This window comes from Sceloporus undulatus, chromosome 11 (genome assembly GCF_019175285.1).
Source record: "Sceloporus undulatus isolate JIND9_A2432 ecotype Alabama chromosome 11, SceUnd_v1.1, whole genome shotgun sequence".
Classification (NCBI taxonomy): domain Eukaryota; kingdom Metazoa; phylum Chordata; class Lepidosauria; order Squamata; family Phrynosomatidae; genus Sceloporus; species Sceloporus undulatus.
The window spans coordinates 11,212,383-11,234,983 of record NC_056532.1 but is presented as its reverse complement, the minus strand read 5'-3'; the positions used below and the strand labels follow the sequence as shown (position 1 = coordinate 11,234,983).

The window sequence follows — 22,601 nt, the reverse complement described above, 5'->3', positions numbered from 1 at the left end:
CAATGATCCTGCATGTCAAATTCAATGTGGTTCGAATACATTTGCATCAACTCTCATCTTTATTCAAGTGCTGATACATGGGAACAACAGAACTTGCAGAGATCCATAGCGTGAACAAACCCAGAATGTGTGAGGTTATTCGCATAGTCGTGCTAAACAACATTTGAATGACCAAAGTTTCATAGGCCTGCTGTAACCTTTCTATGGTGGGTCAAAACGCTCAGCAACAATGCTGCTATTATGGCAGTTCCGACAAAGATGCCCACTTTGCCATTGCCATCTTCTGGGGCGGAAAAGATTTAAAGATCTATCCAGGTTGAGTGTAAGATGAGGATTCACAACATTAAGACATTACGCAAAGATGTAAAGATCTTGTAGCATCTTTGAGACTAACTGAAAGAAAGAAGTTGGCAGCATGAGCTTTCCTAGACTTCGGTCTACTTGCTCAGATGCATAGCATGCAATTGTACAAAGATGTAGAGAGATCTTGCACCTTTGAGACTAGCTGAAAGAAAGTCGTTGGCAGCATGAGCTTTCAGACTCAAGTCGACTTCTTCAGATGCATAACATGCAAAGGATTCTTGCAAAGTGACCTTTGAGACCAACTAAACGAAAATAGTAGCCTGCTCAGTGTCTCAAAGGTGCTACAAGATCTCTCTACATCCTCATTCAAAATGGTATTCTGGGTGATGTGGGAGGTTAGTGTAAGGGATTCCGCACCCATTGGTGGCCAAGGTTGTTGCAATGTTGTGCAACAACCTAAGGTTGCATATCCTTGGCTGGGATAACCTTATGCAACAACCTACGGCTGCGTACATCTCGGCATCGAGCTTAAAACATGCAACATGCTCTATCTGTAGTACGAGGTGCAGCCTCCCAGGAGTTATCTGGCCACTTTCTCTGACATGTGCATTGTGAAGAAAAGCCTGTGTGTAAACTTGCCTTTGTGTTGGCACGATGTTGTGAGAGTAGTTGCTTGGCAACAGCTTCGGAGAAAAAAGAGCATCAAGACTCCAAGGCGGGGGCTGGAATTCATTTTTGGCTGGTCTGGAAAACTGCAAACTAGGGGTGGCATTTCTAGATCGTCTAGGGGACAACCCTGACCCCATTTTATTTCCCCCCATAATCTGGACTTCTGGCTGTTTCTCAAAAGGGTATTTCAAGGTCCCTAAAAGTGCCAGGTTGCTGATATACTATTAAAATGGAAACCTGTGCTCCTTCTGTGTGTTCAATTGTCCACTTTTAGACTGACCTTTCCAGAAGAGGGTTTGCCACTGCCTTTGCCTTCCTCTGAGGCTGAGAGAGCATGACTTGTCCATGGTCACACCAATGACTTAGTTTCCAGTTAATCAGGATTCGAACCTTGGTTTTCCAATACAGTACTGAAACAGCTACTCCTGAGCCATAAAGATTTCCTTGGATTCTGTTTCCTTGGATGATTCCCCCCCCCCCCCGCAGGCAATTCCCCACCCAACAGCCCAAACTACTGCAAAATGCAGCCGTTTTAGCCCCACAACCTCCCCTTTAGCTAAATGCTAAAGCACATGTAGTATTACATTGCTTCCTTTCAAACTGAGAAGGGGGAGAAATGCCACCACCTGCTTACACTCTTGGATAAGATAAATGAAATCACATGTGATAAGTTAAGAGATGCTGCACTGCTCCAACCACTTTAAGTGATATGCTCAACTGAGGAGGTTATTTTATGGCCTACAGCTTCCAAGCTCCTCCAGCCAGCCTTGAAACACACAAAAGTACACCCTACATGGAGACGGTCCAAGTTTAATCCCTGTCATTTCCAGACATGGCAGGAGAGCACTTGCAACACTGAGAAACCATGACTACAGGATCTTACAGATGGAAAGGATCACAAGAGCCATCTCCTGCCTTGCAGGAAAACATCGCAACACTCTTGAAAGATGCCCGTTCAACCTCTTTTTAGAGACTTCCAAAGAAAAGAGTCCGTCATTTTCCAAGGCAATCTATTCTGTTGCCAAACACTTCTAAAGTTTAGGGAGAATCTCTTTTCTTGTCATCTGAATCTACCCATTTGTGTTATAGCCTCTGGAGCAGCAGAAAACAAGTTGGCTCCATATTCTACATTCTCCACCCGCGTTTCAGAGCCAAAGCATTTCCCACATTCCTGGTGTAGCCCTCGGCTGAGAAACCGTTGGCAAACTATAGCTCCTGCAATCCCTTATCACTGGCTATAGTAGGATGTTACAAGGCATCTGGAAGGTTAAAATTTCTTTGTGGTCTATGCCTCACACAACTGGGTTATTACACCTGTGCAGAGCGCCAAGTAGCTCAAAGAACCAGTTATGGGTAAGCAACCGGTCCTTACCCAAGGGTGACTATCATATGGTGTTGTTTTTATTTCAACTCCCAGCATCCCTGGCTAGTGTTGCCAAAGGTGTGAGTTTCAGATCATCATGATCTGAAGGGGAACTATTCCCATCTCTGTGGGAAGACCATTGGGCCACATGGATCAATGGGTTCTGAATAGCAAGTTAGCTCTCCAGAATCTGCACAGGAAACACACTTTAGTGGTACATAGAAATTTGCTTTGGTTTCATGCAAATACACCTTAATTTCACACACCTGGTAGATTTGTGGTAACACACACTGACGCTAGACAGGGCGTTGTCGAAGTACAGCTTCCCAAATGGTGTTGGAATGCATGTCCCAGCCAATACTGAGGCTTATGGGACTTTCAGTTAACATTCTGGAGGGCCATGTTTGCTGACCGCTGCACTAGAAAGGCTACACAGGCCAAGAGCAAAAGAACACCCTTCACCCTTTGGAATTCCACATCTGAAGTTCTCTCTCGGATTGACCCACAATGAAGAACCAAACCAGACGCTGTTCTTAAATGTGTCAGTTTCCTTTTTAATGTCTTTGAAAAATAAAAAGGTTTGTTTTTGAGCAACTGCAGTTAGGAAGGGAACGCCTTTTGGTTTTTTGCACTCCATGAAGTGTCAGCATATTGACATGTAAGACTCATGCGCGGAAAAAAAAGGGGGGTGAGAAGGGAAAAGAAAGAAACAAGACATTTGCCTTTTCAGAACAGGAGTGGAGTCCGTGTACGAACGCAAGTAGTGGAGCAAACCAGTTTAATCCAAGGCACCTCTCCCCACTTCCACCCTGCCCTCTCTTCCTAGATCTCCGCCAACATGGAATACAACAGATACGTCAACCTGTTAGGTTCGGTTTGCTTGCTTTTTTACAAGACGGTTTTATGGTCATTTTGTACAATGTTCTAGCCATGACTTTGGATTGCGCACAGACATAAGATTTTCTGTTGCTGTTCAGAAAGAGAGCCTGGGTCTTCCTGGTTATTTGACAGCCAAGAATAGAGAAAAAATGAAAGAGCAATGACCATGCGTTCCTTCCCACCAACACCAAGGTATATAAGCGCAGATGGATGCCAACATCCTCATGATCCAAGCTCAGGAGTCAAGTTACTAACTGAGCTGATAAGTGTTTCTTACTGCTTCTTTTCTCTTCATGTGGGGTGGAATAGGGAGACTGCCATCCACAGTCTAAGTTCAATTCCTACATTCCTTAACCGCAAAAGCAACCAGGGAATTTGCTGAAACCATCACAGTACCTAAAGGATGACCCTGGCCTCTCCACTCCACCCCAAAAAAGAAGAAAAGCAACTTATTATTGTAACCAAACCTGAAATCTATAGCTTGCACACTAAGGATGCTACAGAGAGGGTTCTCCAGCTTTGGGAGCGGGATATTTCCGCATCAGCTTCTGAAGATTCATCTAAGCATCGGAAAGGGAGGGGGAAAAAATATAAATGATTTTTCTGCCTTTAGAAATAGTGGTTTTCAGTAAAGACAGACAGACCGAACACAGCTACAGCGACACCAAGCCACTGGGTTTGGACAGGAACTTCCCCACACAACGAAAGAAAGCGAGTCACAATAAGGCAACGCTGACTCGAAAGAGGGGTGTGAAAAGAAGCTAGATCACAAAGGCCCAGCAAACGCTCCCTAAACTCAAGAGGCAAGTCAGTTTCTATCTTGGAACTGCTTGGGGGTATTGGTGGGGGGCCAAGGGCCTATGCAGGACTGGACCTACAATCATGTTGGAAACAAATTTCAAAGGAAATACGTAATTCTAGTTCGTAACTAAAATTACCGGCTTTGCTTTTGTTTTTTCCCCAATTTGTACTGGGATGGAGAATTGGGGCCGAGACGACATCCAGAGTCGACTCCAATCGCCTCTCCTTTAAGGTGACTTTTTGCAGGAGCATAAATGTGGTCTATTAGAGGGGAAGACTAAAAAGAGTAAGAAAAACTTTGGGCAACTCAAAATCAAATTCTACCCCTCCCACCCACCAAGTACATATATTTTTAATTCTAGCTTCCTTCAATTCAACTTGACGATAAAGAATTTCTTCTGTGGCATTAAAGGTTCTCTTTTATTTATTCATTTATTACCGTGATTATTTCTTCTTCCCACTTAAAGGCCATGAATGAAGCGTTTTACAGTTCTCCTAGTGCAAAAAATAAACCCAGAAATTAACAAAAAAATAATAATAGAGCAAGTACCCAATACAAATAAAAAAAAAGGGAAGAGGGATAGAAGAATTCGCTGCCTTTCTTCTCCCAGGCAACAACAAAAAAATTATGAACAGAATTTTAGGTGGTTTTTTTTTTTGTACTGCAACATATACACATTTAATATAGTATACAGTCCATGCAGCGGCACAGCCATGGCAATGGGAGCCCAGGCCCCCACCTTCAGTGCACTACAGTCCGTTCCTCATCTGCCGTGTCCCCCCACCATTGCCTGCCTCCTAGCCTGACTTGAAGAGGAGAATTGCAACCTGGCCCAAGTAGAAATAGATGAAATGCTTTGTCTCGTGCGTTACGTAGCTGCCAAAATTCCTGCCCACGATGCAGTGCCAAGTGGGGTTGTATTTCTTGTCAAATTCCTGAAAAACAGACCAAGAGAAAAGCAGGAAGTTATTCATAGAATCATAGAGTTGGCCATCCAGTCCAACCCCCTTCTTCTGCCATGCAGGAAATCTAAATCAAAGCATCCCCGACAGATGGCCATCCAGCCTCTGCTTAAAGATCTCCAAAGGAGAAGACTTCACTGCACTCCGAGGGAGTTTGTTCCACTGTTGAACATCTTTCACTGTCAGGAAGTTTCTCCTAATGTTGAGCTGGAATCTCTTTTCCTGGAGCTTGCATCCATTGTTCTGTGTTTTAGTCTCTGGAGCAGCAGAAAACAAGCTTGCTCCCTCCTCAATATGACATCCCTTCAAATATTTAAACAGGGCTATCATATCACCTCTTAACCTTCTCTGCTCCAGAGTAAACATATCCAGCTCCCTAAGTCTTTCCTCATAGGGCATGGTATTGTTAACAGCCATCAACAACCAAGACAGAGGACTTCACAGAATGCCAAGTTATGTTTTGGAACTACAACACCCAGAATCCCCAAACCAGCACATCCATGGGACATGCTGGCCGGGAAATTCTGTCAACTGTAATTCAAGAAAATAAACTTTCCGTAAAGGTTGCATCTTCCTTATCCAGAATTCCACAATACAATCTTGCCCTCCTTATCCACGGATTTTTTTATCCATGGATTCAAGCATCCAGGGCTTGAAAACATTTTTTAAAAGTATAAATTTCAAATAGGAAACCTTGATTTTCCATTTTATATAAGTGACATCATTTTGCTATGCCATTATATTTAATGAGACTTGAGCCTCCGTGGATTTTGTTATCCTTGGGGGATCCTGGAACCAAACCGCAGCAGATAACAAGGGCCCACTGTACTGTATATACTGAAGTGTAAGTCTAGAAATTTTAGTCATGAAATAAATCCAAAAAACTATGTCAACTTATCCATGGATCACTGTAAATACTGTACCTTTACCATGATATAACATGGGTTATATCAAAATAATTTTCACTCCCAAACCTGTCCTCATAAATGAATTCTGTGTTTAGACATCTCCAAGATATCTATTATGTACATACAGTAGGTAATTATAAAATCCAGAAACAACCCAAAACACTTCTGGTCCCAAGGATTTTGAATAAGAGAGACTCATCCTGTACAAATACCTGCTACAGGACATAAGAGATAGGGCAAACAAGAAGGAAAAGGATGCACTGATTTCATGTACTTCAAGGCTTCATTACAGCATGCTATAAAAAGACAGCTATTCCTAGCTCTGTCTAAAAATCCATTTCTCAAGTTTGGCCTCCGCAGAATGCAGGAGCAGAGCGTGAATACAATGTCTTTTTCCTCTCTGGCCCTAAGCACATGGTATACAGCCTCTGAACATGGAGGTCTCATAAAGTCTTCATTCACCTGCTGCCTTTATATCCCACCTTTCCTCCAATATCCCCAAGGCAATGTACTTGGCTCCCTGCCTCGCAACAACAACCCCGAGAGGTAGGTAGTTCAGGCTGGCAATAATAGTCCTGGCTATATCTTGGCTATAATGGTCACTATAATAGCCAACTGCCACCAACAGACCTAGGATCATGTGGCAGTGAGTTTAGTAAATCAAAATAAGTCTTGTAAGACTTTATCAGTCCTGAGTCCCACCTCTTTAAATTCAAATAGTATGAGCATGTAGTAACAATGAGAAACCTCTCTATCTGAAGGCTGATATAGAGCAGTGATTCCCAATCGTTGGTCACCCAGATGTTTTGGTTCCACTTTTCTGCAAAATACAGAAATTTTCCTGTGTTTGTTCATCTCCCCTCTTGTGGCCAGGTGATACTGTTACTCCTGTAAGGATTAATTCTTGGAGAACAGGTTTATTATGACAAAATGGGGTGAGGGAGCTGCAACCTTACATAACTGATTGGGCTACACCTCCCACAACCCTTCACCACTGGCTAAGGCTCATGAGAGCTGCAGTGACATGACATTTGGAAGGCCCCATGCATCTTCTCCCAGCACTCAGGACACTCCTCACCACACAATGTTTCCCTGCCTAGTTAAAGCAGGATCCAAGAAATCCATTTACTTAAAAGGTGGGGATCATGCAGTCCTCCAAATGTTGTTGACTGCAGCTCCCAGCATGCCACACCACTGGCTATGGGGCTACTAGGACTTGCAACCCCACGACATCCGGAGGGACACACAATTCCCACCCTTCCATTCAACTGAAGCTGATGTGCAGACTCAGCTCTGCAACCTCCCAAATGCAAAAACATGCAGATGGGGAAGAAGATGGAAGACAGGGCAGGAGGCGCCAGGGAGGTCCCCAACCCATCCGTTTGCTTTCCTTGAGCATCCTCATGAGTAATCGTCTGCCCTTTCAGTTTTATTCCTGTAAACAAGAGACTTAAAAGGAAAATAAAAGCAGGTCAGCCGGCACATTGGGCTGTTGATGTATCATCATGAGAGGCACTGATGAAGCCGTGCATGATCTTACTCTTAAAGCAGGGCAAATGAGCAATCAGATGGGCAGAATCCCCAAGGGCTAAAAATGGCAAGAGAGCTAGCTACTGGAACAAGGATAAAGATGTTGAAGAACTGCAGCACCTATCATCCTTGACTACTACCGGTCATGCTGGCTGGGAGAGGTGGGAGTTAGCTGCAGAAATTCTGACCCCAAAACCTAGGGATCTATTACCAGGCAGCGCAGTGCACCTTAGACACATAACCTTAAGGTAACTGCATATAATACTTGTAATAATTTTGTGCATGAAACAAAGTTTGGGTACGTTGAACCATCAGAAAGCAAAAGTCACTGTCACAGCCACCTGGAGGGGGGGATGGGGTTTGGAGTACTGTATATACTTGACTATTAGTCAACCTCATGTATAAGTCGAGGATAGGTTTGGGAGCCAAAATGATAGATTTTGATATAACCTATGTTATATCATGGTAAAGGTACAGTACTTACATTGATCCAAGCTGAGGCAGCTCTGCAAGCTCCTAATGATATCTGAAGGGCTCACTGCTCAATAGCAGAGGTAGAGGGAGGAGACAGAACATTTTGGGATGGTTCCCCACCGCTCCTATGATAGATAAACTCTTTGTACTTTAACCTCCATTCTTTTAAATTCAGATGTATTTTAAAAAAGGAAAGAAATACAGCTGAAGGAGTTAAGCATACAAGCTACTGTCATTCAGAATTTGAATTTTGTGCAACCAACCTCTGGCGCAACAGGCTTTTCTGAGATCCAGGGTGTAGAAATAATGCAGTTTGACACCACTTTAATTGCCTGGGATTTGTAGTTTTGTCAGGCACCAGCACTCTTGGGCAGAGAAGTCTACAGACCAGGATTCCACGTGGTGTCAAACTGCGTTATTTCTACAGTTCCGACGCACCTCCTTGTTTTGGGAATAAGCCATCTGTCGCAGGGCAAAGAAGAAATTCTCAAAGTCTACGATAGGAAATCTGTGGCCCTCCCAATGTGGGCATTCCCCAGCACTGGCTACCCTAAGTTAGGACTGATGGGAGTTGCAGTGGATTTGAACACTCATACTATTCACAAATAGAGAAATGTAGCATGACAGCCAGTGTTGGTGCAGCAGTTAATGCTTGGCAAATCCAATATGACATCTTGCCAAAAGCCCACACCCCCAAAATCTTGGAGGCAAGCACTGAATCAATAATACAAGGAGCAAACCCTACCCCAAGGTTCCTTCAGAGCATGTGTGCGCATATGTTGGAAAAGGAACACAACTGGAAATGAGGTGATCCCTTGGTCTGATCCAGCAAGGTTTTTCCTCCCCTCCCCATCTCCCTACACCTCCCACAGCCACCTCAATACCTTTTTGATATATGCTGCAATGTCCTTCTCTATGTTGTACTTTTCCATGGCCTGCGTGGCACAGTCGACAGCATCCTGCTGCATATCTTCAGACATGTCCGCATTTTTGATCACAGCCTTCCTGTCAGACATGGTGGACCTGGAGAAAAGAGAGAAAGAGAAAGGGAAAAGTCAAGGGACAGAGTAACCAGTTGCTCCAAAGCTTCTTCCCAAAATGCCTGCTTACGGCCATGGTTGTGTCTCAAACTGGGTAGTCTGAAGTCAGCCACCAAGACATTCACCATCCTTGTGTCTCCTGGCCGGGACTAATGGCAGCCACAGTTAAAAACATCTGGAGAACAGTAGGTTGGGGAAGGCTCTTCCAGATGTTCTAAAAAGGAGATGGGCAGAGTGCTGTCCTCCAGATGTTGTGGGACTCACAATTCCCATCAGCCCCCACCATCATAACCAAAGGTGAGGAATCTGAAGGGCTGGACTTCGCTCACCTCCATTCAAATTGACCTAGAGCCATTACCTACCTATTAAACAGCTCATGCAATTATTATGGCTCAGTGGTTCGTGATGGACCAGGACTTGGGGAGAAACAGGCTAAAGAACCCAGTGAACTATGAAACTCACTGGGTGACCTTCAGCCAGACGCCTTTTTCCTGCAGCTGACCGACGTCACTGAGCTCTTGTGGCAAGAGATAAAGTGGAGTCATCTATACTGCTGGGGCTCTGCCAGCAGGATAAAAACGTTAAGTAATAAAGAGAGGCCGAGCCGAGCCACTCTCAAGCCAGCGCAAATCAATATTATTTCATTTCTTTTGCTACCCTCTTATTTGAGGGAGTTAAGTCCCAGAAAGCCCAAGACTGATTATTTGCAAAAGCACAAAGGCGGTTTCCTAAATGTGTCACAAACCATCTTATCCCAGTTACAAGATGAAATCTGATACTGGATCAAGTTAGTGGATGAAAATTGCAGAGTCATTTGGAAATATAGTGGTCCCTCCACATTCGCTGGACCTGGGGGCACAGGACCCCCGTGGACATAAAAAAGTGCACAAACATCCCTCTCATCTGTTCTTACCCCCAACAGGTGATCATTCCAATGCTGCAACTACATCCCTGACCTTCAGAAATATTCTACATTTAAGTCTTGATAGAAAAACAAGAGTTGATCATGGGTATATTTGTGCCTGTACCACCCATTAGTCAAGAGTTGCACAGGCTGAACCTATGAGTGCCAGGCACCACAAACTCCATTCTCCTTGCTAGAAGCACCTATACAGATGGATGCTCCATAGCACATATCTCCTCCCTCCACCTACACTCTCATTTTTGTGCTCTTTGATCTATCAAGAGAGTGGAAAATTGTTTTTGGAGTACAAACTCCACAATACTCCAGCCAGCATGGCAAGGGGACTCAAGGAGTTGCAACTTCCAAATGTAGGACCACTCCTTAGCTTTGTATGACAGCAAGGTCCAACCTAGGCCATTTCTTGCCACCTTCAGCTCACAATACAAGAAATTTATCTCTCCCCCCCCCCCTCTATTGCCAGCCAATATGCAACTGGGTAACCAGCCAAGGAAAAGAGACTAACTCACAAGCCCAGCATTTCTGGACTTGCGATCAATGTGCCCTTAATGCTAGATGAAAATCTCACACAGTCATTTGAAAATACATCGGTCCCTCCACATTTGCCGGGGCTGCAGGACCCCTGTGAAAATGGAAAAACGACAAATAAACCACTGGGTGTTTTTCGTATCTGAGAGAACATCTCTCTGGGAACATCTAGGTTCTCCAGTGCAACTCTATGGTCAACACCAGCCAGAGGCTGACCACAGAATTAAACTAGAGGACCTACAAATGCCTAGATAAGTCTTTTCTCTAGTAATCTCTAGGTCCTCCAGCATGACTCTATGGTCAACTTTCAGCTGAGCCATGTTGGAAGACCTAGCGATTACTAGACAAAACATATCAATTAAATCAGTGAATGATCAAATCAGCAAAGGTCAAAGCTGCAAATATGGAAGGCCAACTGTATAAGAAACAGGACAGAGGAGTGGTTTGCATTGAGACTCTGGAGATCTGGGCTCTACTCCACGACAGACCTGTGACCGTCACATGCAACTTTGGGCCATTCCACATTCTCTTGGACAAACCAACCTCCTAGGTCATTGTGAGAATACATTAGGGAAAAGGACAGCATGCGCACTGGAGAAGAGGTGCAATATAAACCTAACAAATAAATCAACACTTCTGAGGCCAAACACATGAACTCAAAACAACCTCAACCTTCCCTCAAGCTCTAAATGCCAGCACACTTCTCCCCTCTCTCCATTTTATTCAAATCCATCAAGTCATACAAATGCTGGGGATTCAATTATTCATTAACTGCCTTTCTTGAAGTAAGCAGTGAGTAATTTGAGCAATTTTCTTCCTGCTTGAAAGAAAGTCTTCAAAAACCACAGCTTGCAAAGACTATTTGCAATTTATTCTGCCCAAAGATTATACATGGCTGTTTTGAGGAGAAAACAGCATTTCCTATGTTCTGCGCACTTCAACCACATGTAGTTTTTGCACAGAATACGTCTCCAATAATTATAGATCTGTGCAGAATGCCTTTTCCTCTGTGTATCACACTGTTTTCTACACAGAACACCCATGTGCAAATCTTACGCAGTCTAAGTCCTGAACTGCAAAGATACTCATCAGTCCAAGGTTCTTCCCATTGTTGTCTCTCAACTCTTTTTGTCCGAACGTTTTCAAATATCCTTTCTGTCCCTCACCATCGCTTGCAAAAAATATTGCTTGATTTGACCTGGATGGAAGCAAAGTAAAGTCCAAGACAAGGACACCAAGGTAGGGCCTAAAGTTATGAGTATGAGCATGCCCAAATGCTACCTTAGTGTGAGCCAACCAACTTCCAGTCCATGCATGCGTTTAGCTGTGCCAGGCTATAACGAAATTTATAGTAAAGATCCTTTCAGCCTGGCATAGAATTAGGTCCAACCTATGTCAGTAGCAGAATCAAGTTGCAAGGGTGGCTCTTTGCATTCCTGGCTGCAACATAAACTGAAAACTGCATCATGGAAATAGGGAGATGTAGAGAATTTTCCTAAATATAGGGAGAAACAGCAGACCAAAGAGGAGAGCAAAACTCTGTTGACTGTAACTCCAAGAATCATCCAAACAGTGTGCCAGTGGGTGAGGATTCTGGAAGCTCACGTCCAAAAAGTAACTTGTCCAAACTGGCGTAGCACAGTGGCACAAGGATGGGATGCATTTCTCTTGGTAAAAGATGCCCCACTCCAAACTGGAAGCTGAAGCTCAGCAATTCAAGGGTGCTCCTGCGTTCTGGTTTCCACCAGACCTTGCTTTAAATATTTTATGGTGTGTGTCATTGTTAATGTTGATCACACTTGCTTTTAAAAACTGTCAGCACATTGTCTTGGTGATTTAAAAGAGATACAAAAAAATATCTTGAGGGCACCAGATTGGGGAGAATGCCCAGATGTGGCCCACAGAGGTTTCCCATCCAGCCCACAAGCATCTGCTCTTGTTATTTCCCATCAGTGACTGGAGACTATTTAAAGGCTAGGAAGCAGTTGCCTGGAACTGACTCCTGTTTTGAAACACGGAGAATCTGCTGCACTGGAACGCATTCCTCAATAGGCAAGCTTGCAAAGAGATAGCCATGTTAATCTAGTATAGCATAAAACAGAAATCAGGAGAAAGAATATACAGTGAGCCCTTGATATCTTCTGGGCTTTGATTCCAGGACTGCCCCTGTGGATACCAAAAACCATGGATGCTCAATTTCCATTATATACAGTGGCATAGTAAAGTGGTGTCCTTTATATATAAAACAGGAAAATAAAGGTTTGCTTTTTGAAATTTACGTATATTTCCAATATTTTCAAGCTGTGGACTGTTGAATCCGTTACAATTCCCAGAACTCCGAGGGTGCATCTGCATTGTGGAAATAATGCCATTTTGACACCGCTTTAAGTGCTGTAGCTCCATCCTACAGAACCCTGGGATTTATAGTTTTGCAAGATCTTTCTTTCACCTTCTCTGGCTAAGAGCGCCGGTGCCTCACAAAACGACAAATCCCAGAAATCTGTATGATGGAGTCATGGCAGTCAAAGTGGTGTCAAACTACATTATTTCTTCGAGGTAGATGCACCCTGAGTGCCTCTCTACACTACAGAATTAAACTGGTTTAATCCTTAATCCCACTCTACTGGGTTCCAAATACCTTTGTGCCTTCTAATAGACTCACCAAGCTACAAATCCAAGGACTTGGCCACTGACGTGGTATGAAACTGCTGTTTTTGTGAGGTGTGGACACACTCCAAGGGCAAATAGCTGAAACGTATGTATTCTTTTTTCCTTTACACAATTTCTTTCTCCTGCAATTGAAGTAGCAACTGTGTGGCCCTGCGGATGTTTGTAGGTCTGTCACTTCCACCAGCCTTAGCCCATGGTTGGGGATGATGGAAGGTGCAGTTAAACAACTATATGGATGGAACAAATCCCCTTCCCCCATCCCATGGGGTATTCCAGGTTGCAAATGGTTCAAGGCAGAGGGACGTCTTGCATTCTCTTCTCTCATTTTCCTAGGAGCCCAACGATCACACTAATAGCAACAAATAAATAAAATGAAATTGGGCTTAAAAACCCAGCTCCTACATTCAAAGGCCAAATGCCAGCATTTAGGTGCAGGATTTCACCCACAGCTGCCAAATCTGCAATTCCAAAGGGCCTTCCATGCCCACACTCCCTTGCAAAACCACCACCTACTGAAATAACTTCATCACACACACATTTGTTCATAAATGGCAGTTTCTGAGCATGAATAGCCACTTGCCCACCCACATCTGTGGACAGAGACGTCCTTCTACCCGGCTCCCTGAATGACAAACGCAGCAGGGCTACGAAAAGAATGTGATCCATAGATGGAGCTGCTGCAAAGAGGCTGGGAGGTCACGCTCCCAGGTTTAAAAACACAGTTTTTAAAACAGCTCAGCCACATGCCAGTTAAGTGGCGTGAGCTTTCCGGACAATAAAACGGGTAAATCTTCTGAAAGGTTTTCCAATGCTCTAAATAATGTTATTTAATTTGGAATGTTTGGTTTTAAACATCATATTCAAACAAAAACAGAGGGGTAAAAACTAGTTAAATACAACTAGGTGGATGTTAGATTTTCCAGAAGGATTGTTGTTGTTGTGGGCCTTAAGTCATTTCTGACTTATGGTGACCCTAAGGCTTATGGTGCCCTATCATGGGGTTTTCTTGGCAAGATTTGTTCAGAGGAGGTTTGCCATTGCATTCCTCAAATAGTATGTGACTTGGTCAAAGTCACACAATGTTTCATGGCTGAGCTGGCAATCAAACTCTGGTCTCCAGAGTCATAGTCCAACACTCAAACCACTATGCTACACTGGCTATGTTTTTTCAGAGTGTGTTACGCTGCCCAGGATTTGAGGGAATTGAAGCCATGACTTGTAAAATCAGGTTACTAGTCCACATGATCAACAGGCATCCTGCCACAAGCAATTAACGCAAACCATTTGTGGCACAGTCACACATGGATCACAACGGCTCAGGAGGAAACACTTCTAGGTGGCATAAACAAGAGATCTCTCAGAACGGGAGTAAAGAGATTAAACTGGTTTCACTATGCAGCACTGGGGCTACAAAACAATACCCTCATGGAGCATTTTGGAAAGCACTGTCTTTTTAGAACGGCATTAAATAAAATTTGGTTTCACACTGAATTTGCAAGGAAGACTGAAGCACTGAAACTTACTTGGCAGTCACACAGGCTTCCCCAACTTGGGGCTTGCTAGATCAACTGGACTATGACTTCCATCAACCCTACATAGATTATAACTTCCATCATCCCCTGACAATACAGCCAGGCTCCGTCCTACAAAATTAATAAGAGCCGCAATGTTCAAGGAAGGGGTGGTTAAATGTGGCAAATAGGTATTCAAGAAAGAATGGGTCTATGCCTGCTGGCGTTGCCTGACTTCCAAATCCTATCAACTCTAGCCAGAGCTTAGAATAAGTTACTTCCAGGAGAATAAAACTCCCAGAATCCTCCCAGCCAACAGCAGATCCCATTGTGGAGGGCTACTGGTAGGTACAGTTCAAAAATGTATTTAAATGAGCCACAGCTACACATCTTTCCTATGAGGCGCGTGTTATTGGAGAATGACCATATATCCATTTAGTCTGTTTGCAGGCAGTTACCAGAGCATTTCCAGTTAAAAGAATTAGATAGACAGGGAATGAATCCTTTTTCAGAGCTCCTACATTCAAAAAATGCTGCAGGCTAAACTGAACAACCATCTGACCCAGATGAAGCAAAATGCAAACAGGCTGAGTATCCCTTGTCCAGAATTCCAAAATCTGAAATACTCCAAAACGGTCCACATGGATGGCTGAAATAGTGGCAGCTTTGCTTTCTGATGGCTCAGCGCACACAAACATTGCTTCATGCACAAAACCATTAAACAATATTGTTTATAAAATTGCCTTTAGGCGATGTGTATAAGGGCTTTTTCTGAGGAGCAGAGTTGAGAGGAGCTTGTGGCCTGGCAATCCAAAGCTATCCGAAGACCAGTGAGTAGAGGATCCTTTTTTCTCTGCTGCTTAGCCAGCAACTCTTGCCATCACCCCACCTGCTAAGGACATAAACACTATCTGCAAATCTTCTTTCTTCCTTGCGTGTGACACCTTGTTCAGAAGAAATGTCAACCATGGGAGGTATTTTTGCATTTCCAGAAACTCCCCCCCCCCCCCAAAAAAACAGTTATGCAAAAAGCAACAACATTCCCAAGCGAAAGTATTGCTTTTGTGTGTAACTAACCCAAATGTGGTGAGCAAGTAATTCTTTACCTTTACAACGCACAAATGCTCTTGCAAGTTTGGGAATGCTTTGCCATTGCAAGTAAATACGAATCAAGCCACAATTCAATGCCATACCCTTAGCACTGAAGGGCAACCAAACCACCTTGCCCTACAGACCAAACAACCCACCATAGATATATAAACTTTGGGGAAGGAATTCAAATATTTAGTCGTGCTAGTCTATAGAATCAGTATGTAGAGATCTTGTAGCACCTTTGAGACTCATTGAAAGAAAGAAATTTGCAGCATGAGCTTTCCTAGACTTCAGTCTACTTCCTCAGATGCATTGCACACTGTAACACATGCCCTTTCCCTGGCAGGGTCCCAGAAAGGAACTGAAGGACTTGCTCTGTTACAGCAATCGAAGACTGCCATCCAAGAGGAGGGAAGGAACCAGTTATATAATAGCCCCAGCCAAGGTTACAATGATCCAAAGCCTTCACTTTCCATCTGCAACTCAAGACTGACCCTATGCGCTCCTCAATGTAAAAACAGAATCCTAATATTAGCACCCTGAAGGCACCAGACCCTGTCTGATCTTGGAAGCAATGCAAGGTCAGCCCCAGTTAGTTCTTGGATGGAAGACCGCCAACGAATCCCGGGTGCTGTAGGCTACGTTTCAGAGGAAGCAACTGGCAAAACTACTTCCAAGTATTCCTTCCCTAAGAAAACCTTGTGAAATCCATGGGGTCGCCATGAGTTGGTAGGCAACTTGATGGCACACAGACACACACACAACCAGCATTTACAGCAAGGGCTTCCACACAAGCTTGCCTCATAACCACTCTGCAGCAAAATCCTTGGACACACTCCATAAATTGCTATAGGATGAGAATCCTTTATCTGGAATCTGGAAACAGTCCAAAATCCAAATTTGTCCTGAGGGGTGGCTGAGGCAGGGACACCCTTTGCTTTCTGATGGCACTTTGTTTCATGCACAAAAGTATTAAAAACATTACATATAAAATTATCTTCAGGTTATGTGCATATGAAACATAAATGAACTTCATGTTTAGACTTGGGTCCCATCTCCAAATCTCTTATTATGTATATGCACATATTCCAAAATCGGAAAAAATCCAAAACACTTCTGGTCCCAAGCATTTCGGATAAGGGAGACTCAAGTTACAGTGGTCCCGTTATTTGCTGGGGTTCGGGGTGAAGGACCCCTCCCCAACCATGGATGTGGAAAAACAAATTAAAAACACTTCAAGTTCTTCCTCCACCACCAATTCGATGGATGGTTGTGGATGGCCTTGGTCATGGTTGTGGATGGCTCAAGTTCCTCCTGCTCCCATTTTGCAGGTGGGGCCAACAGAGGAACAGGCCATGGTGACTTCAAAGGCCTTCTCCTCCAAGTTAGCAATACTACTTACGGATCCAATATCCTCCCACTCTCCAGCATCAAAAAGAAACAGAATTTCCAATAAGCAGATAAAAGCCAGTTTACCTCCCACTGGTTGGGAATGCCTCAGCAATGGAGAAATTTTCTCTCCATCTTAATGAGGTCCCTATGGTCATCCTCTTTTCTTCTACAACACTGAAATTTTGCTTCCTGTATCTTAGGAAATGGCTTTACACAACAATGCATTAGCCCTGTGATTCCCCAACTTTGGTCCTCCAGATGTTTTGGACTTCATCTCTCAGAATTCTTCTCTGGTGGCCAAGCTGGCTGGGGTTCCTAGGAGCTGAAGACCAAAACACCTGGAGGATCAGAGTTCGGGAATCACTGCCTTAGCCCATCCAGTTGTGTACTGCCTGCACTGACAGGCAGCCACCATCCAGGGCTTTTAGACAACCTGAAGATGCCAAGGATTGAACCTCAGACCTACCACTATACAAAGCACACCTTCCACCAGTTAACAGCTAAACTGGGCTCTGGGAATCAGCTGCAAAGCAGAGGTATTCCAACTCAAACGCCAGCAGGTGACAATGGGCCAACTTCAAGCCTATCTAAGTGTTTTCTGGTGTGCAACCAGGTCTTAAGGGCTTTTGGAATTAGTTAATACAAAACCAAGAACTGGCAGACATGTACAATAATATGAATGCTTTGTCCGGGCATGTCATGGCAGGACTCTCTGGACCAGTTTCTGAGATTCCCCATGTGGAACATCATGAGATCAATGTATATCCCAGCATGGTAAGAAGAGCTAAAGGTGTATCTACACTGTAGAAATAATGTAGTTTGACACCACTTTACGGAATCCTGGGATTTGGAGTTTTGTGCGGCATCAGCACTCTTTGGCAGAGAAGGCTAAAAACCTTGTTAAGCTCCAACTCCCAGGAGTCATTAGGATGGAGCCATGGCAATTAAAGTGATATCAAGCTGCATTATTTCTAACTGTGTAGATGTACCCTAGATTGGTTGGCATCCCCCCACCCACCCAGTAACAGCGCCTCAATTGAGTAACTCCCTCCCAAGTTGGATGTCTATATCCTTAACATGTTTCCAGGAGGCTGCCCAATAGTCAGGCTTGACTATGATCATCACAATTATTATTATTAATAATAGTACATAGAGAGCTCTTGTAGCACCTCTGACACTAACTGAAAGAAAGACGTTGGCAACATGAGCTTTTGTAGACTTCAGTCTACTTCCTCAGATGCTAGATCTTTTAATTCTATTATTAGCATTATTAGGATTTATATTCCACCTTTCTCCCAAAGATGGGTCTTGAGGCAGCTCCCAGTAAACAAAAGAACGCAATGAAAACACAAAACAAGATTAGATAGCCTGCAGCAGAGTTATATATGGCTTTTTAGGTCATGCCCAGCACTTCAAATTGTGACTGGCAACTGAACAGTAGCCAGCAAAGCTGCCCTGATATGCGAGGCATGCACTCCTCCGTAATAATAATCCTCACATCATCTAAAGTCTGGCTGCACCATTTTAGAGCCACTAAAGTTTCCAAGCTCTTTTCATAGGCAAGCATCCCGAATCATTCATCCAAAAGGGATGCAACTTTCTAAGAAATGTTCATTTCTGTTCTGCTTTTCAACATCGTGATTTTACTGTATACCTCTCTCTGGGAACCCTGATGAGAGGAATAAGGAATTGAGAGTATTTTAAAGAAATGATAGGATCTAATGGAGAGCCAGGGTGGTGTAGTGGTTTGAGCATTAGACCAGGGACTCTGGAGACCAGGGTTTGAATGCTGGCTCCACCATGAAACTCACTGAGTGACCCTGGGAAAGTCACACTCTCTCAGCATCAGAGGAAGACAAAGGCAAACCCACTCTGAACAAGCCATGCCAAGAAAGCCCTATGATAGGTTGCCACAAGTCGGAAGCAACTTGAAGGCACACAACAACAACAACAACCAAGGTCTAAAATAAAGGCACCAGATGCTATCTGAGCTTGGAAAATAAGCAGGGTTAGCCCTGGTTAGTACTTGGATGGGACACCAGTGTTGCAGGCTAGAATTCAGAGGAAGGAACTGGCAAGCCAGGTATTCATCCCCTAAGAAAACCCGAAGAGGTTGCCATAAGTTGACAGGCGACTTGAAGGCACATGCACCCACACAAGCAAGGGAGGGTATTATGCCAGGCCTGTTCATAAGGTTTTCCCCGCTGTTAAGAGACTAGGCTGTTCCTTAGCCAGGTTACCCTGGCCCACATTGCCACATGGGTGCGCACTCCTGATGCGTGCACACACATCATGTGAGAGGTACCAGACAATCCTTGAGCGGGATAGTAAGGCCCATGGGGAGTAACATCTAGATTTGGCCCAGATGGGGTCACTTCACAACAACACTTGTGAGGTCTTACACACTCTCATGGGGGAGGCAAACCTTTCTACTAACTTGCAGAAAACACTCTTCTACGGCTGCACTCTTCTATGGCTGCCAGAGGTTTCAGTGGCGATCAACGCACAGCCTACAATGAGAAACCTGAGTTTGGGGGCACACAAGGCAGGTGTTGCAGCCTGAGATGTGTGTGTGTAGGTGCACATATATACATGTATACACACACACACGGGAGCTAGCATGGTTTGGACTACGTTTCTAGAGACCAGGGTTTGAATCCAACCTTGGCATGGAACCCCTCTAGGTGACCTTGGGCAAGTCACACTCTCTCAGCATCAAGAGGACGACAATGGCAAACCTCCTCTGAAGAAACATGCCAAGAAAATCCCACGAAAGGGTCGCTGTAAGTTGGAAATGACTTGAAAGCACACAAGACACACACCCCTCTGAGAGTTTGCGGGGGCAGTTTTAGGGAGGCCCTACACAGGAATCACCTGACACCTCCCCACATCCCTTCCCTTCCTCCCGCACTACGCCTTTTCTTGGATCCTGCCCAGGAACGACGCCCCCTACAGGCCTGAAGAGTGGCCACAACCTTCCTGGCCTTGCCTGTGCCCAACCTTCGCCACTAGCTCATCTCTCTCCCAGCCTTTCACACCTACTCTAGAAGGATCCATGCGCTTCCCACATCTCGACTGGCAAGGATAGCAAGCCAGCCTCCAGATGATACTGGGAACAACTGGGAAGGAAAGGAGGAAGGCAGATGCTGCCCACAGGACCTGATCCACCCTCTGCAACACTGAAAAGCAATAGTGGGTAGGAGAGAAGACAGCCTATGTTCCAGTTTACCCCACCCTTTTCTCCCCGCAAGGGACTCTTGGCCAGTCCCTGATAAATGTGTCTCTGCAACGGTGGTGGGCGTTACAAGGAAAAATGAGCCCATTCTTCCTTCCTGAGAGTCAAGGGAAAGCCTCCCAAGGCATCCAAAGCTCCCCTCTGGAGATATCAGGCTTGACCTTGTGCCTGTCAGGTTGGGGGGCAGGAAAGAGAGGAGAGAAAAGCAGAGTTATTTTGCCACATTTCAAGGAGATCTGGATTATTGGTGTGGGGGGACACAGGTCCAAGCATCCCCTGCATTCCAGAAAGGGCAAACTGAAGCCATTGGCTGCCATTTCACTGCCCCCCCCCCAAATTACTGCAGAGATAAACCAAAAAGCCCAAGAAGGCAGGCAGAGAAGGGATCAAAATCTCCCTGCTTCCCCAGAAGAGACAAAATGGAGGGGTGGCAGGTCCCAGAACAAGCCCCCCTCCAATGCCTTGAAGGCACACAACCCACACCTCCCTCTGAGAGTTTGCGGGGGCAGTTTTAGGGCAAATTTTAAGGGTTAAGGGCCAACGGATGCAGTCCCATTGAGCACAGGGATCAACTATAGGTGTGTGTATTTCTGGAAGCACCAATATCATATTATATAATGGCAGTCTCCCTAACAACAGTGGCCTCCATCCATCAGGTAGCCCAATATGACATTATATAATGGAAGTATAGCCAATAGTGGTACAGACCCATCCCTCAGGAAGAGGCAGAGGAAGTTGGTTGTAGTGGTTAGTTTTGTACCTTAGACACACAGTATCTGTTTTCGTAGAATCATAGAGTTGGAAGAGACCCCAAGGGCCATCCAGCAATGTTGCAATGCTTGTACATGATATGTTTTGTGGGATTGGAGTTATTTTTAAATGAAGACCCAAGAGGAGAGCCCAGACCCAAGGTAGTGTATCCACAGAGATGCCCCTGATGCCCTCCCTCCAAGTCCTCCTTGGCAAAGGCAAGGTGAAATATCACCCCCCAAAAAAGAGAGAAGGCAGGCAAGGCAGAGACAGGGCAGATCCTGGTTTCTCCTCCATCTTTGGGATACCAAGGCCCTCCTCCACTGGCCACCCCCAGCCCCAAGAAATGTGAGCCCTTTCAAACGCCTGTGCCAAGGCAAGGAGACCCAAGGCAATTAAATGCAACCCAATACAATGCAATTAGATGCAACTCAAGGCAATGCAAGCCAATTGGACCCAATGGAATCCAATGCAATGCAAGGAAGTGCAACCCACTGCAGTTGAAGGCAAGGCAAGTAACTGGAACCCAATGGAATATTAGTCAGTGCACTTGAAGTCAATGCAATACAAGGCAATGGAATCCAATGCAATGTAATAAAAGTACTGTAAATGGAACCCAATGAAATACAAGGCAAGGCAGGGCAACCCAATGTAATGCAAAGCCAGCAACTGCAACACAATTAAATACAAGGTAAGGCAACCTTGGAAGAGAAGCAATGTAATGCAAGTCAGTGGAACCCAATACAATGGAAGTCAATGCAATGCCAGTAAGTGCAACCCAATGAAATACAACTCAAGCCGGAGCAAGGCAACTCAATGCAATGAATATCAATGCAATGCAATGCCAGTGAGTGGAACCCAATGGAATACAAGGAAAGGGAAGGGAACCCAATGCAATGGAAGTCAATGCAACGCATTGCTAGTAAGTGGAACCCAATGAAACACAAGGCAAGGCAAACCAATGCAATAGAAGTCAATGCAGTGCAAGGCAATACCAGTAAATGGAACCCAATGAAATACAAGGGAACCCAATGCAATGGAAGGCAATGCAAGTCAGTGGAAGCCAATGCAAGGCAAGGGAGTGGAGCCCAATGAAATACAAGGCAAGGCAAGGGAGTGGAATCCAAAGCAATGGAAGTCAACGCAATGCAATGGGAAGCCAGGCAGGGCAACCCAATGAACTGCAAGGCAACCCAATGCAATGGGAAGCCAGCCAGTGCTCCCCAGCTGGGGTCTGGCCCTCCTCACCTTCACAGTGCCAGGCAGAAGCCCCCAGTCTCTTTTGGGCAAGGCAAGGGGGAGCAGATGGGAGTCCTTCTCCTCTTCTTCCTCCGCCTTTCCCAGGCGGGCTCCCTGGCTGCAAGGCAAGCAGAGGCTCCCTTCTTCTTCTTCTTCCTGCTGCTGCTGCTGCTGCTGCTGCTCCTTGTGGCTTCCCTCCTTCTCTCTCCCTCCAGCAGAAATAGGGGCCCCTCCCCTTGCAGCAGCAGCAGCACTAGCATCAGTCCCCCCCCGCGCCGCTCTCTGATTGGCTGCCTCCGTCCCTCGGCCGCCTTCTCCCGCAGCTCTTCTCC

General features: G+C 45.0%; 1 protein-coding gene across 1 annotated transcript; it reads right to left on the bottom strand.

Annotated features, from left to right (window-relative positions):
• Positions 1–4,416: 4,416 nt before the first annotated feature.
• DYNLL2 (dynein light chain LC8-type 2) lies at positions 4,417–22,489 on the bottom strand. Its single transcript, XM_042442625.1, has 3 exons — positions 22,279–22,489; positions 8,775–8,913; positions 4,417–4,951 (listed from the first exon to the last, which is right to left on the bottom strand). The coding sequence occupies exons 2-3, from the start codon at positions 8,904–8,906 to the stop codon at positions 4,814–4,816; spliced, it is 270 nt and encodes an 89-aa protein (XP_042298559.1). The 5' UTR covers positions 8,907–8,913; positions 22,279–22,489; the 3' UTR covers positions 4,417–4,813.
• Between the last annotated feature and the right edge of the window lie 112 nt (positions 22,490–22,601).